This window comes from Trichoplusia ni, chromosome 6, assembly GCF_003590095.1.
Source record: "Trichoplusia ni isolate ovarian cell line Hi5 chromosome 6, tn1, whole genome shotgun sequence".
Classification (NCBI taxonomy): Eukaryota; Metazoa; Arthropoda; class Insecta; order Lepidoptera; family Noctuidae; genus Trichoplusia; species Trichoplusia ni.
In genome coordinates, this window is record NC_039483.1 from 9,649,908 (window position 1) to 9,664,208 (window position 14,301).

Consider the following 14,301-nt stretch of genomic DNA (forward strand, 5'->3'; position numbering starts at 1 on the left):
TTTTTTTTAAGTTAGTTTCTGAAAGACAGTCCGTCTTTATCAATCGACAAATATACTGGTATCATTCACGATTAGTATGACAAAAATCAAAAACTACTTTTACCAATATTCTAGATTTGTTATTAAAAAGTCTGGTAAATCCTAACAATGCGATAATGTAAATTTCATTCCAGCTTATAAGCATTTCTCGAAAACAAACTCATTGATTGCAATCATACTTAAACAACGATACTCCAACCAACAATATTGTATGACTAGACGACATATTGCCAAACAAATAACACTCTTATCAGTTCGACAATTCATTGTTATCTTAAAGTTTTTCGCTTGACACAAAACTTTATTGGAGTCAACATAAATGCTTACTTGGAAATCTGCAAGAGAAGAACGTTCTCCATTTAAACTTATGAATACAAACAAAGGACGTACGATTGGAACTCGATTTAATTGTATGCGATGTTCTCAATATCATTATTGTTCAATAGCTTTTATGAAACAGGTAATCTGGAACGACTATAGTAGTCTATATTTGTATTTTTCGGAGTATTAAGAGAAAATTGAACTTCAGTAATCTAAATCACTACCCAGCCAAAAAATAGGTACAATTTTCTGAACTTATCTTCTCACAGCATTAGTTCTCATGTGCTCAAATATCAAAGCTTTATTAAAGTATCCTGAACATGAAATAAACGCCTTTTTGAAAAATTCCATATTTCATTGATATTACGTTGCGGAGTGTTTCCAATAGTGTTCCAGAGTAGTGGTCACATAAATAAGCCGGCTTCCCTAATAAACTATTCGTTATAAATAATAAGCTATGTCCCACTGTCGCCATCTGCCGGCGGCGCCCGCAAATTTACTGCGCACTTTACATATTTACACGTTTTATAGCAATTTGTTTGTCCGCTTTTTGTTTGGCGATAGAAACTTTAAGAGTTGCCTATGGTTGCTATTTGAGAGCCTACAAAGCTTGATTTATTAACATAAGTGTGAGGTCCAGTATCAGTGAAAGTGAATCCGTGCACGTAGCAGTTTTATTTAAACAGTTGCATTCGTTTTTAATAACACATTACTCGATTTTTACATTCGTAGCAGAATAAATATTTGTAGAACTTCAACTTGACATTTGGAGCAGAATCAATTTGGTGTTTAAAAAATAAACTACCACAGTATCAAATCGATGATATCGTCTTAATTTTCCCAAAAAATTGAGAATGCGTATCGAATGGGATATTTGTGCTTTGGACGTTAAATGTCTCTAACAAATCATTAAAAAGAGTAAATTGGAACAACATTTTGTATACATGCTTTTAGACACACAAACACCAAACTGGAATCCTTATGTCATGTCTACTACACTGCCTATCTACCTGACCCAGTTACATAGAAACAAACGTCTAAGTATCAGTCCCGAAGTTGTTCGCCGCGACACCGCACTGCTACGACACCGCACTGCTACGGCACCGCTACAGCCTAACAATCCCACTGATATTTAACAAGCTCAAGCATACGAGTTTCAGAGCACAGTAATGATACAGAATGTATATAGTCGTAGCTCTGAGAACTAGTATTTGTTCCTCACAAATTCAAACCACAGTAGAATAATTTGTTGATATTTACCAACAATTTTAACAAAAGCTAAAAGTACATCAACACTTCTTTTTCATTGTCTTTCGTTTTCAAAGGTAACCCGTTTCACTAGTTTTGATAAATTTTCATGTTGAACTACTTTATACCCTAAAAAAGATTCGACTTTTTACTTACTACAAGGGCCTACAAGTGAGCGAATTAGAAGGCAAAAGTTGACTTATATTGATCGTGTATGTAACATAAAAATAGGTTAGAGCAAAAAGGTGTTTTTGATCATGGGCTGATAACCGTGGCGAAGTCATAAACCGATTTTCTTTTACTATCATTAAAGATAAACAACTGTCGAAAATAAAACTTCGACATTTTTTATATTTCTTGAGGAACTCTCAAGTACTGTTTGGCAATAAAAAAGAGTTTACGTTAATCACTATGAAAGTCTAAAGCCCGTCGCTTTCCTTTCATATTATAAATGAGTTAGGCACAGAAAGGCTTCTTGTTAAATAGCTTTCTTATATCATATTTATAGGAACTATATTTTGATCTTCTTTTATGACTAACAATCTATAGTAGTAAGGCTTATCTTAAATGTAGCATAAGCAACAAAAGCAGTATGAGATATTACTTTTTTTACGAGAAATTTTTGTATCAAACGATACCACAACTTGAATCTATATTCTGTATTTACAGAATAGCTAATCATTTTAACCATTAGAATAAAGACATGATGGGAAAAAAACAGCAATAATGTAATATAAAATTATGGAGCATTCGACAAATCGTAATATACAATAACATTCAGAAACGCGATGCAATTTTCTAAAACACCACTTGGGACCTTGTATTGGAAATTTTATTTTTATTTTAAGACAATGTAAACCTTTTTAAGGTCTCGTCTCGTTGAGAGGAATAACAATGTAATTTTATAATAATAGCAACATAAAATGAGATTTTGTGTAAAGTAAATGTTGTGTGTCCATAGAGCCAGTGTGTGTTGTACTTGAACTATTTTAGTAAGTACTTCATTGACCTTTCGCGATTATATTGACACCCACACATTGACTACTCAATGAGGAGAGCTCGTGGCTAAGCTATAACCGCATACGTGATTCGATCACAGGTTAAGCTATGCTAGTGCGGTTGGTCCGTAGATGGGTGACCATCTTTGTCATAGCGAGTTCCTCCGTGTTTCGGAACGCACGTTAAATTGTGGGTCCCGGCTGTTATTCCTACATCTTTGACAGTTGACAAGCTTGAAAAGTCTGACAGCCAGTCTAACCAAGGGGTGTCGTGTTGCCCAGGTAACTGGGTTGAGGAGGTCAGATAGGCAGTCGCTCCTTGTAAAACACTGGTACTTAGCTGAAACCGGTTGGACTGGTAGCCGACCCCAACATAGTTCGGAAAAGGCTAGGCCGATGATGACAAAGATTCTTAATTTGCACTCCACATTGTTTTAAGGTCATTAAGTGGGTAACAATTGAGGCAGGGGGAAGACTGAGAACGAAGTTAATTCCTAAAGAAAAGTAAAAAAAAACAATTATCTAAGCTAATTATACAAACATTTAATGGACTAGGCACTTAAGACTGTTAATTACATAATGCTTTGTTTTATACAGACTGAGTTAGCACTCTATTTTAAGATCACGACTCCGACACTAAGGAATTTTAAAGTTTTACGAACATTTAAGTTTCATACACAAGACACCCAGACACAGAACAGACATTTGTGGATATTACAAGCGCTAATATTACGCGGGAACCAAACTTGTGACACGTCGTGCCCAATGGTTTTGGCATGGTAACCTCAAAGACTCGCCTATACATGCCGTAAAAAAAATTACATACTGTACGTGATATTCCTTTTCAGTTCTCTTTCATATATATTAAAAATAAGTAAATCTCCTGTTTCGTGGCCCGCTTCGTGTGCAATATAAACAAACCATAGCAAACAGTTAGCTCGCCCGTCCCTCGGCAATCAGTTCACATCGCGGCATCGCCTCGTCTCTAGCATTCATAAACACACTGTTTTACATCTTATAAATATTTAAAACACAATGTTTGATGACATTAATGAAACTTGAATTGGATGTTTTAAAACACAAAATAGGTAACAACGGTCGTTTGCTCGTTCTTCTAATTTTTTTTTTACTCAACAACTATAACACAATCGGCATGTAATTGCCCGACTGGTCAACCTATTTGTTGTTTTATGTAGACTCCACATTTTTTTTTATAGTTCTAGTCCTGTCTTTGAATCTACACACTTGTGCCTACAAAGCCTTCAATCAAACGAGCATCGTTTTAGTTTATTTTAATTGCTTATTATTTATTAATTTTATCCATACAGCTGTAGGGCATCAGCTATGTTCTCTGCAACATACGCGTACAATGGCATTTAACCTCATCAAAACATAATTACAAACGCGAATACAAATTACCTCCAAAAAACCTGCTCGTACATTTAGCTGTATACGAAATTCTTTGTGACTGTCAAACGAAACATTAAAAACTATTTATATATCAAAGCAAACACACTCAGTCACAACGGATTCAAATTACTTTGCGTAATCATACCTAATTTATACTCGTCTACGTTATAATGAGAAATTTAAAGATAAAAATTACACGGGGCTTTTAGCTTTTATTTACGTTGTCATATCTCAGGGTGGTTCCATTAAACCGACCGTAGCGGGGGGTGTAATGTTTTAAACTCGAAACTTGACTCTCGTTTACTCTGCAGACTGGACTATTAGAAAGTTGCCGGGAATTGTTGCTTGCTTTATTTCCTTTGAGCTATGTTATGTGTAGAAAGTGGAGGTTATTGGAATTTGAAATCACTTTGAGTCAACTTTGATTACCTAATGCCACCCTCACATTTTTTTCATTTTTGTAACCCTACATTTTTTTCACATACAATTAAAATTATCAAAAACAGAGCATTCTAATAAAATCACACTTAATTGACATCACTGTTTATCATCTGACATCACACTCTTTGCCTTACTTTTTTCACGGTGGTTAAAATTTTATTTCCACTCTTAATCATCCACCAGAAAAACAAACAAAAAAATCCAAATTATACTTTTCCATGCCGTACTTTACTATAAAACAATTCGTCAACTAGATGATGAACTGTAAACTATTAATTTTAAATATGTACCTAAAAACTAAGTAATGTTTTCTCCCATCGCCCGTCTGCTCTCCCAAAAATGTTTAACACAAATGGGGTTTATTAGGTATAATGAGGCACAGTCGTACATTAGCGTATTATTTGTGACTCCGACGGGGCTCGACATTAGTATGTATGGAAACAGTAATGTCATCTGTCGCTTGTTTATTTAATTTAGAAAAAATGAAGCCGCATCAAGGTGTGCCCGGGAGCCAATGAACATGCGGCTTTATAGAGGCATTTAATTTATACAGAATATTATTTCGGCCTGTATTTATACATTTATGTTTAAACAGGCCGGATTTTCTTTCTAAGAAGTAGATTTTACAAACACTTTATAAATAAATAACAGAGTAAGTTCATGTGCTTTTGCATTTAGTCTTAGCGTGGGAAGAAAGTTTAATTAAAAATCTAGCTTTAAGCAACATTAATTATCCTGTAAAAACACATATTCTATTCACAATGTTACCCCATTTCATTAATCTTGTGTTTAACTATAGTAATTAAACCACAATCCCTAATTAAATCATCTTAATCCAAAACAAGCAAGGAATCCGGACGATCCATATACCAGGGCAGCATAAATAAAAGTTAATCTAAAGTGAGCGGCAATAAAATACCCAAGTTATAGCTATTAAGTCGTATCTTCGGCGAAACTGCGTCTAAGAAGCATCTAAATTCGATTTAAACCCAATACCGTGGATATAATCCCTGCAGATGGAAGTTTAAATCGCAGTTTTGCTATTAAGTTTTTGACTAGTGGCCAATTTATTGTTTATTCGCCAGCGTTCAGTTCCGTGTGATGCAGAACTTTATTATTGTATGTGCTCATATTTTATAGCTGTTGAGTGTTCATCCCAACCCCGTTCTACTTCTTTCACGAATGCGTTATTTATAAGTTTCGATATAAAATAATTCATAGTGTTTCGTAACGTCCTGTGAAGTACACATGACGTCATCGGATGAAGACTTATGCTAGCTTTACTTTAACGGGAACTGGTTTTTTTTAGTCATAGGCACTGATTACTATTCGGAGAACTAGGAATACTATACAATAGTCTGTTATGGGGTTGTGGACGTCAAATAGGTAGTCTTTCCATGAAATATATGGAATGAAATATATTCAGCCAAATTCAGTGAAAGCCAATCATGTATTTGAAAAACCTAACAAGTATCGTTGACGGATTTAGTACTAAACATCGGTCTTTGATGAAACCTAATCAAAATGTTTTAACATGAATATTTGAGGTATATAAAGGCTATGTAGTACGAGTAACATTATGTATGTAACATATAAAGTTCAATATAGTAGCATCAGCAACAGATTATTTGCCAGCGAAGCGGTGACACGGGAATATATCGTCTGTGGCCGCGCTGGCTTCTGCCGGCACTGAATTAACATTAAAATAACTCGCAAATTGCACACTAACTACTTGCTGTGACCATCATGTTTGACGCATTAGGACATCATATATTATACGGTATTTAACTTTAAAGGTATTTAGGAATTCGAAAACAAAATTTTCCTCCACCAACTTGACTAAGTGAATAAAATTGATTGATTCATTGTGATCACAGGTAAAATCATTAAGAAGAGAATATTTTTAAAACAATTAGCGTCATAAATTGTTATCTTAGCGAGTAATATCGCCAACTTTTTTTAATAAACGATACTTTTATGATTGACTTTTAGATAAGAGGAAGTCACGAATATTTGCGACAAAGTTATATGTTTCAAACACATAAAGATCCTATTTCCCTCCCAACACACAATCCACATCACATTATCTCGCTTCTATCCAATCATAACGACGTAACCACCTGTTTATTGAGGCTTAAATAATCTAATAAACATGAAACATAGCGAGTAAACTGCGTTACATCCGAGGCATGTGCTGTGTTTTTGTGTTATACCCAGTATTAATTTAATAAAGGGAAATCCTGGCTCGACTCAAGTTATGGCCACACTAAGCCGCAACGGCGTGGCAAGTTAAAATGTGCTTGTTCTAAAAACACGATGAAAGCCTGCCAAATATACGTTATTTAGTTGTTGGAATATACGGGAACGAAATGCTGCATGACACGTGCATATTATAAAGAGCAATTATACACGGTGATTTTTTAGTCGTCTTTCAAAAGGAGCCCAGTTCATGTATCCGACGTAAAATACCCCTAGGCGCGATTTTTTTTTATCATCAACTAAGATAATAAGTACGAAGAAAAATTAAACAAGATAAATATGAAATATACTCTTAAAAATGATAAAAATGCCGCCGCCCGCGCCCCTCACCATTGTTACAAGACTCGGACCGCGCTCGCAACAGAGTTGTGTTTCTCAAAAACTACGAATTGCATCATAATATTGAATAAAAATTGCATTTTAAATTTATTCAAATCTCATAAATACCTATTTTTTATCATGAACGTATTCTAGTCATTGGGTACATGAACTGGGCTGCTTTTGTAAGACGACTAAAAAATCACGGTGTATATTGCTTCTGAATCGACTCCATCGCTCTGGCCTGTTCATCTCAATCATTTGAGGTTGTAATGTCCTACTTCTACTTTTCGAAAAAGACAAAATCATCCAGTCTCACACTGGCGATTATATAAGAAAAAAATTACAATTTTACAATCCTTTTCCAAAGCCAGTTTAAAGTAATAAACAGTAACAGCATATTTAACAAAAAATACGAGACAAATTTTATGAATAAATAATTTCAAATGGTTTGAACCGATGCCGTTTGCAACGACATCCCGTGTGTGCTACTAAACTGCGTTGATAAAGGCGTATGTTTATTTTATGATGGTATTCCTAAAGTTTTAATGTGCGATTCGATAGAACATAATTATAATTAAATGCTTCATATAATTATCATACACAACTTAATGTATTCATTTGCGTCAAACTTCAATTTAATTAATGAACAGACACACAAAGGATTGAATTCCTGTTAAGGAAATTAAATATCGGCAATTTTGTTTTCATAATAATAACACTGGCTTGTATACTTATCATCATATTTAAATATTTTATTTTTTAAGGAATAAAAACATTTTGATAACAATGCTATTAAGCGATGCTATTATATAATTAACCAACTTATATTAATTATTTTACATATCACCATTTTAATTTTCTCATAATAAACATACTATTGCTACAAAGACATGTACCAGGCGTCCATAAGTGTGAACAGTTCATTCAGCTCCTAGCTTTAAATTGTACGTAAGTATCTCCGACCGCCCGTATACTGAAGTCGAGCGCCTGCAAGCGGATGGGATCAGAAGTCTTCTCACAACGAACGATCTTGTAGTTTAATACGAGATGATAAAGTAGCACCTTCATCTTTATTATAGCGAATCTCATGCCTGGAAAGAAAAATGTTCAAACTAACTGTTCTTTACTTACAATGTGCTTTAGCTTGGAAGATTAGAATATAAAAGAGCCTTCAAATAATGTGTGTTATTTTCTTGTATACGTGTTGAAAATGCTTACCCAAACAATTTCTAGGTCCCATCCCAAAAGGCATGTAAGTAAAGGACTTGATATTTTGCTTATTGCCTTCAGAGAACCTGGTAGGATCAAAAACCTCTGGGTCTGAGAAATACTTCGGGTCCATGTGAATGGGATTCACAACATTGTAGATCACATCTCCAGGCTTTACCTGTAATTTATTATATATTTGAAAACCTTTTTCCATTTATTTTAGGTCATTATCGTTCCTATATATGGCAGCTACTCTTCTTAAATCTTTTTCTATCTACGGCTATGACTTGCAACATAATATTTCTCACCTCATATCCTTTGCCACCATCCCTAGGTGGCGGTAGTACGTATCCACTAGTGCAAACTCTATCCATCATCACAGCGGCTGACCATTTCCTAGATATTTCTAAAAATTGACAAATAAGGTCAAATTAGAGTTATGTTCATCTATACTTTCAAAAACTTTCAAAGACAGATCTTTATTATAATATTGTGGATTTTATATTTCAAATTCAAAGAGACCTGATCAGATTATCATTAAAGGATATAGAAATGTATGAAAGGAAAGTTGGTACCCGATAAAACGCAATCAATATATTTTAACTCCGAAAGATCTTCGAGTGTCAGTTCCCCTGCTTTCTCCTGATGTGCTCTGACCTCCTGGTACAATTTCTCCTCAATTTCAGGGTGCAGAGCAAGCTCATGGATGCATAGTGATAATATACTGGTAGTGGACTCGTAGCTGGCCAGAAACGCAAAATATATTTGTCCTGTGATTTCATCTAATGTCCAGTCTGAAAGAACAGAGAAAAATGATGCCCTAATCTTAAAAAAGGAATTCTCATTACAGCACTGTAGCTTCGCAGTAAATGGAAAGTCAGTTACCTTCAGAGATTTCCATTAAAATGTGTATAAAGTCATGTCTGATTATGTTGTTCGTTTTTCTATAAGCTATGCTGTCTGAAACTACCTTCCTGAAGAATACAGTGCCTGCTGGGGGCAAGAGTTGAAGACCTAGGAGCTGGAGAACAGAAATACATATTGAACATTGATGACAAGTAATTAAATTATCATGCTAGCCAGCTGGTGGTATTAATAGTATTAGTATTAGTATTGTAAAAAAAGCAGAAGAAGAAAATTCAAGAGGCAAATTTTAATAGAAGCTAGTTAGCTGAGTAAAAGAAGAATATAGATTTGGTTAGTTTTAAGATCAGCCTTGGTAGGGTCATATTACTCAAGGACATAATATTGTTTCCAAAATAATTCAGTTCATTGGCTTCAGTAAAAAACTGATAAATAAGTAAAAGACTGCTGTGTTTAGTCGGAGACCTTGAACTACATACATTGGCAAAAGATAAGCGACGAAGAAAATACTTAAAACAAATAAAAAATAATAAAAAAATTAAGAGTACACGGGCCAGACCGTGGGCACTTGTAGTTAATAAAATTATGATAATATTGTTTATGGACTTAGAGGGCATATCTTACGTACAATAAATAATTCTAATTGTTTTTACGAAATAAAAAGAATTTACTTTGAAGCTGGAAGCTTTACGGAACGAACAAAAAAGCAAATTACATTTTTTTTTATTCATTCGAATTTGTAACTCTGTGCGGATAGGATTTTGTTCTTTTATATTATAGGAATTCCTTTTTTGGCAGCAAGAGTTCATAAAATGTGATATGTAAAATGTTAACTTTTCCTGGTAAACATTTGGTTTAGAAAGACTAACATATCTTTAGAAATTATTATTTTTAACAGCGAATGTATTTATTTTACATATAGCATGTCACTAGCTGGTTGTTACTTGGCAGACAGAACCATGAAGAGATATCAATTTAAAAGCAACGTACTTGCATTAGCTTGGCTATAACAGGGAACTGAATAGTGAAGAAGTAGTAAATCTTTCTCCATATCGTAAAAGTGACAGCCTGTGCTCCAGTTGTAAAGAACTCGTTATTGGGGTTCTTGAGGGAGTTCACATTGAGGCCCATGCCGGTGTTCGCTATGACGTCAGTGTTGTATCTCCGCATCAAGTCGGCTACATCTATGTCCTCAGACTGATGATCTATAAATAAGAACTCATTTGTTTTCTTGTTTGACGAAGTACTTTTTTCTATGAACTACTCCCGCACTTAAGGAATTTAACCTTTGGTTTGCTAGGAACCTAAAAAACATTTAAGTCGCATCCACAAAGACACATAGAATCAGAAAAAGCATTCGTGCGTCACACAAACACTTGTCCCAAACGAGGATTGATCCCGCGCACAGTGGGTTTTGGCGTGGTGACCTCAACCAATCAGTTATAACTGCAGTCTAAGTCTTTTAAAGGACTTCTAAATGAATTAACATTCTCATGGTAAATATTCACATTCTAAGCTTTCTTTGAAGGGACTAACCAGAATTATCTGGGGAAAACTACTCCCACCTGAAATATATATTCTTTCGCTAATTTTTATTTCGTTTCTATGCTAACAAATCAAAACAATCGGTTACTACCCAACGTATATCATTTGATACTCACCTTTCAAATAGTCAACGAGTTGATAGCTGACTGCCCTCATTGAAGGCCACATACCCTTTATCTTGGCTGCACTGAAGGCTACTGTCAAACGCGACCGCATCTTACGCCATTCGTCACCTGGTAATTATATAAATCACTCTAAGATAACATCTCAACAGGCGTAGTTAAGTAGTGATAAGGGTCACAAGAATTCCACTGTAACTAATTAATTAATTGCAATTTATTTTAATTGTGTGCATCTAATGTCTGCGTGAAACGAAATTGCTTGGTGAATTTGTGTTTGTGATAAAGGGAAAAAACAGCGCACCGTAATAATATATGAATTATAACTAATTAAGTTGACATCTGAATAAATTTTCATTGTTCATAAAACATATGTTTCTTATGAAAACGTTATCAAATTAGAATTTCTCAAAGCCAGTTGAATGGGTAGCTATAGTTACGCGGGAGGCAAAACATTTAGATTATATCTTACCTTCCAGAGACAAAATACTAGATCCAAGCAAAGGTTCTATCTCTTTAGGGAAAAAGGGTTTGCGGTTTACGAAGTGGTTGAAATCCTTGATTGTTATCATTTTCATCAGATCGGGGTCCCTTATTAAGAGAATAGGCTTCATGCCGTCAAAGAAGGCTACGTATCTGAAATAGAACAAGTTTAAACAATTTTGTTTTAATTTTACAGTTGTTCGCTCCGTAGACCAGTTAATCAATATTTGAAACTTCTGTGACGGGAATAATTTAAGTGTTTTAAAATAATTATTCCATTCCATAAGTTTTCTAATTAAGACTTAAATTTTCTCATTTGAGCGCCTTTTTATCAGCGTTCACGCTTCTAAATGTGACCTTTTTGCCCCGAAAACTTAAGATACAAAAAAAACTATTGTTGTACAGCACCAACACTATCTCTTTATTTTTATTTATACACAACGTTCTAAAAATATTAAAAAAAAGATTTTTCACTTACTTCTCGTTAGGAAATGCCTTATAAACAGCGTCCATATCTTCTATGAAGTGTCTCATGCCGAAGATACTGCAAAAAGTATTCCCAAATAAAGGGATCCCAGGCTTGTACCGAACTCCCCATTTATCATAATGAAACTGCATTCTAAAATACTCGAATACATGATAAATGAAGGAAAGGTGGGCTTACGTTTTAGGGCCAAGGACGTGGAGAACGTGATCAGACACATGTCGCGAGGTAAGTCCCCTGGCCATGATGGTCTGAGCATTGAGCACCTTCAGTACGGTGGTGCTCATATTTCGCGAGTGTTATCACTATTCTGTAACCTATGTATGAGTCATAGTTATTTACCACCCGATTTAATAAAAACCATAGTGATACCAGTTGTTAAAAATAAATCTGGGGACATGTCGGATCTGGGCAACTATAGGCCGATATCCTTGGCCACCATTATAGCTAAAGTACTTGATAGATTGCTTGAGATACAGTTAAATAAACATCTTCAAATACATGACAATCAGTTTGGGTTTAGGCCCAAACTCTCAACCGAATGTGCAATTATGTGTCTCAAGCAAACTGTCAGATATTATACAGATCGGGGAACGCCAATATATGCGTGTTTTTTAGACCTTTCTAAGGCTTTTGACCTGGTTTCCTACGACATACTCTGGAAAAAGTTAAAAGAGGAGAATACGCCTCCAGAAGTCATAAATATCTTTAGGTATTGGTATGGAAACCAGGTCAACAATGTAAGGTGGGCAGGGCAACTGTCTGATTCGTATAAAATGGAGTGTGGTGTGAGGCAGGGAGGGTTGACCTCTCCTGTACTCTTTAATTTATATATTAATGCACTGATTGTCACGCTCAGCAACGAACATGTCGGATGCCATATTGATGACGTATGCGTCAATAATCTCAGCTATGCTGACGATATGGTGCTGTTGAGCGCCTCAGTCTGTGGTCTAAGGAGGCTGCTTTGTTTATGTGAGGGGTATGCACAAACCCATGGACTTAAATATAATGAAAAAAAGAGCCAGGTTATGGTCTTTAAATCCGGAACTAAATATCCCACCAATATTCCCCCGCTAAAAATAAATGGAACCTCCTTAGAAAGAGTAGATAGTTTTAGATACCTAGGTCATGTGGTTGCCTCAGATTTACGTGACGACATGGACATGGAACGGGAACGAAGGGCTTTATCGGTAAGAGCTAATATGGTATCTCGTAGGTTTGTACGTTGCTCCACTGGTGCTAAAACAACCTTGTTTAGAGCGTATTGCACAACATTCTACACGTGCAGCCTATGGATTACATATACTCGAAGATCGTACGAATCCCTTCGGATCCAGTATAATAATGCGTTCAGGATGCTGTTGGGGTTGCCGCGTTATTGTAGTGCCTCCGGCATGTTCGCGGACGCGCATGTTGACGGTTTTAGCGCGATAATGCGAAAACGCATCGCTTCAATGGTCAGCAGAGTACGCGCCAGCACCAACAGCATCCTGAACATGATAGCTTATAGGGTAGATTCCCCGTACATGAATAATGTTATAAGACTTCATGTCTAATCTATTCTGTATGTTGCTGTATTTTTATATGTTTATATTGTGATTGTGACTTACTAACCATATTATTCATGTATTACTAACAAGTGGATTATGTTATCTTAATAAATAAATTAAATTAAAATTAAATTATAAATAATTATAGCAATTAACAGGTAGAGTAATAATTCTGTAATCATTTTTATTTATTTTTATAAATGTTGTTTCAAACCGCGTCGTATCCACAAGCCTTTTCTTTTGGTACTGGTTGAGAACTGCAAGTGTTTTATAAAATAAAGAATTGTTGTTGTGACGTAGTTATAGCAATAATGTCAGACGGATAAAATGCAAATTACTAATTCAGTAGGTCGTTGATAATAACCAGTTGTTACTAGAATATGAGGCTAAATAAATAGCTGTATATTACCGCCTAAATATTTTTTTAAAAAATTTGAAAACAATTTTAGTATATAATTATATTAGCCTATGCTAGTTTATAGGCAAGCCCTACACATGCTTTTAAAACCATTACTTTGTGAGGATATGAACAAAGTTCTTTCATTTAATGACGAAAAAGTGAACTACAAAAACAAAAAAAATACAATTTATTTTTTCATTTCCTGATAACCATTTTCCTTCTGTAGTAAGATGTATCTTCCCGTTCTCAGAAGAGTGTTATATTTTCATCTTTTTCAATTTCAAGACTTTACTAAAGTCACATATACTCAGTGTAGGTGAGTCGACTTCATTGCTCAAGTCTTAAGAATGGGGTGAATCCTTTTGGTGGGCAGAGTCTAGGACAATAAGGAGTTTCAAACTTAAGGAGGTTTAAATTCATTAGCATAATGAACCGGCGACCGTTGGCGCGTGAACCTGCTGAGGCGGCAGTTCTCAAGCGAGCTTTGATCGAGAATATTCCACTTTTACTTCACTCCGATAATTTATAATGAGAGGTTTTTATGAAGAAGCTGTTACAGTTAAGTTGATAATTTATTAAATTCTATCTAAAGTCTTTCGTAAAGTAT

General features: G+C 35.0%; 1 protein-coding gene across 1 annotated transcript; it reads right to left on the minus strand.

Annotated features, from left to right (window-relative positions):
• Positions 1 to 7,840: 7,840 nt before the first annotated feature.
• On the minus strand, positions 7,841 to 13,745 carry LOC113495124 (cytochrome P450 9e2-like). Its single transcript, XM_026873721.1, has 10 exons — positions 13,435 to 13,745; positions 11,736 to 11,902; positions 11,247 to 11,410; positions 10,772 to 10,888; positions 10,101 to 10,315; positions 9,132 to 9,267; positions 8,822 to 9,040; positions 8,555 to 8,652; positions 8,256 to 8,424; positions 7,841 to 8,128 (listed from the first exon to the last, which is right to left on the minus strand). Exons 1-10 carry the CDS (start codon positions 13,474 to 13,476, stop codon positions 7,962 to 7,964), a joined length of 1,494 nt encoding a protein of 497 aa, XP_026729522.1. The 5' UTR covers positions 13,477 to 13,745; the 3' UTR covers positions 7,841 to 7,961.
• Between the last annotated feature and the right edge of the window lie 556 nt (positions 13,746 to 14,301).